At 70.4% G+C, this 2,833-nt stretch overlaps 1 protein-coding gene across 1 annotated transcript in view; it reads right to left on the reverse strand.

The window, feature by feature from the left end:
* H696_04389 (ULK protein kinase) overlaps positions 1 to 689 on the reverse strand; it is a 3,900-nt gene extending 3,211 nt beyond the window's left edge. Inside the window, exons 1-2 of the mRNA XM_009498265.1 lie at positions 449 to 689; positions 95 to 256 (exon numbers count right to left, since the gene is read on the reverse strand). Of these exons, the coding sequence (XP_009496540.1) occupies positions 95 to 256; positions 449 to 565 (279 nt within the window). The 5' untranslated portion in view covers positions 566 to 689. The remainder of the gene's footprint in view (positions 1 to 94; positions 257 to 448) is intronic.
* Positions 690 to 2,833: the final 2,144 nt, after the last annotated feature.

Genomic DNA, 2,833 nt, shown 5'->3' on the forward strand with positions numbered 1-2,833 from the left:
GGAGTGGAAGGACAAGAAATGAGGCCACAAGAAACAGGCAGCGAGGGCCGGCCAGACGGGGAGAGGGGGACACGGGAGGGGGGAGGCCACGAACGTGCACGCGATACAGGGTCAGGAGATGACGGGAGTTGAGTTTCGACAAGCCCTCCATGAAGCGGATTTCCTTCTCGACATTGGTCGTGGAGTTCAGGTTCTCCGAGCCCCGTTGGGTGGAGTCGGCCACGCAAAGGATCTTCAAGGCCACATTGGCATGGTCCTGCATGTGAGGCACATGTCCCGGGGGGGGGGGGGGGAGAAGGGAAAGCGATTGGGCATGTCAGTCGGCCGGGCGAAGGTGCGAGCATCTTTGTGGGTGTGTACGCAGGGGGGCCACTGGCGCCAGTGAAGAAAGAGGACGAGAGGGAGAGAGGGAGAGAGGGAGAGAGAAGCAGACAATCGGGAGGCGCACCGGACGCTGAGCAGAATACACCGCACCGAAGGATCCGAAGCCGATGTGCTGGTAATTGGTGTATCCGACCTGCTGGACCGCCTCAGGGAGGATCTTGAACCCAGGGGGATGGTTCATGGCGGATCCTCGGGGAAAGGGGGGAAGAGGAGCGGAGAGAAAGGGGGAGGCGGAGGGAAAGGGGGAACAAGGGGGAGGGGGGAGGAATATACAGTCGAGGGGAGGGGGGACGGGAAGAGCAGAGGGGGGCATTGATGATGATGATGAGATCGCCCCCGGACTGGGGACATGCCGAAGAATCCGGGGCACCTTGATCGCAGGCGCCACACTCCGGCGGCACAGGGAGTGGGATCTGAGCGGGGCACGGGGGACGGGGGAGCGGGGGAGCGGGGGGGGGGGGGGCATATCGCTCGACATGCGTGCGGGGCAGGGGGATTGCTGGCGCAGCACGGGCTGTGGGAGTCAATCGATCGTCAATTCGGGGGCAAATCCCCCGCACGGGCCAGGTTTGGAGCCCAACCTGCCGGGGTGCGGGCTCGCCGCGAGACATGGCCCGCCCGGATGCGCGCGTATGTTCCGGCGCCGAAGCCAGTGCCCATTGACGGGGCCGCCTTCTTCCCGGGGGGGGGGGGGGGGGATGCAATCAGAGTCCCCCACACGCGCAAGCAAGCGGCGGGGGGCCTGTGCCGTGGAAAGCACCACCCTGGCTCACACACCTGCGCACTCGCTCGCCCAAACGCCGGGAGACTGCGTGTTGATCCCCCCGCCCCCCCCGCGCCCGGGGGCCAAAACACAAGGTCCCCCGTCCGGCTGGCCCGAGTGCCGCCGGCATGCTGGACGCCCCCCGCACGTCCGACCCCGGCGGCCGATCACTGGTCCGCCCGCCATCCCCCAGGGAGCAGCGGGCGGTGAGAGACCCCGGCGAAGAACCGCCCCGCTGCTGGGCTTTTGCATCACCCGCCCGCGGTGCCCCCCCCCCCCCCCCCGCGTCCCAGCGCCGGTGGATCGTGCACCTGTCTTTGTCAGCGCGAATCTCTGAAAAGGGTAAGTGGTGAGCGCGCGCGGCAGCCACCACATGCCGGATGGGGCCCCATGCCCGATCATCGCCTCCTGCCCGAAAGTGCACCGTCCTGTGTGCGCGGGCTCGCCGAGATCCCACACGCCCCGCCCCCCCCCCCCCCCCGGCTGGGACCAGTGTGTGTCCCGCTCGGCCCTTTTTGGGCAGGGCTGGCGCCCCCTTCCCGTGGGGGCGATGACGGTGGCCCGAAATCAGGCGCAGCGGGGGCGGGCGCGGCTCGGGGGGTGGGGAAGACCCAATGGCCGTGGCGGACGTGCGCGCGCGCACACACGTGCACCTTCTCTACATGCTGGATCCTCGAAACAGCAGCGCCCTGCCCCGCCGCCACATCACTGCGCACTCCGAAAGGGTGCATCGGCCGCGCGCGGCACCGCTCCACCCCACACGGGCCGACCGACTTATCAATGATCCGGAGCACGGCCCCCCGCCCTGCCCTTCCCGGCCCCGCCCCAGCCTCTCACCCCCCATCCCCCCCCCCCCCCCCCCCGCGGGCGCCGGACAGTCCGGGGGGGGCATGCTCGCTCTTTCTCTCCCCTTCCTCTCGCGGCATGAGGCGACCCTGCCCCCTCGGCCCCCCCGGCTGGCTCCTGCCCGCACCACTCCCCCCGCAAGCCCCGCGGGGCTGGCCTCTGCCGTCCGCCCAACAGGCAGCAGACGACCCTCCCCTCCCGGTTCGCTTTGTCGCCGGCAGAGGCGCGTCCGCTGGCCGGGCGCGCGCCGCCGCCCCTCGGCCGCTCGAGAAGCAGAGGCGGGGACATAGCCCCGCCGTGGCCGCGCGGTTTCCGCCAGCAGGGGAGGCGCGGCCGGCCAAAACCCAGTATCGCACTAGGTGAAATGTACCCGGTCACGGGCCGGGTCATGTGTTTATAATGTTGAAAATCTCCGCCGCCCCGAACACATGTGTCCCCCGGCCGGCCGGCCGGCGCGGGCATGGCGTCCCCCCCCCCTCCCGCCAGCAGATGGGGGCTTCGCCCGGGTGAGGGGGGAGCCCGGCTCGGAACATGTGCGGCAGATGCCGAGGGCCGGCGACCGGAGCGCCGGAGAACCAACTCCCATCCCCGGGCCCAGATCACCGCCGCCGGGCTCGGGCCCCCACCGCCGGGCAGGTCAGACCGCGACGGGCGGGCCCGGGTCCACGGCATCACCGGGCCGAGGGCACACACGCGCCGGCACACCCATGCTCCCGGCGCCGCCATGCCCGCACGTTTCCTTTTCCGTAAGCACACCACACACCGGCGCCCCGGCCGGGCCGCCTCTCCACGCCCGGTTGTAACCATCCTACCCGATCCCCCCATCCCTCTTCCTCCCCC

This window comes from Fonticula alba (assembly GCF_000388065.1).
Source record: "Fonticula alba strain ATCC 38817 unplaced genomic scaffold supercont2.7, whole genome shotgun sequence".
NCBI lineage: Eukaryota > Rotosphaerida > Fonticulaceae > Fonticula > Fonticula alba.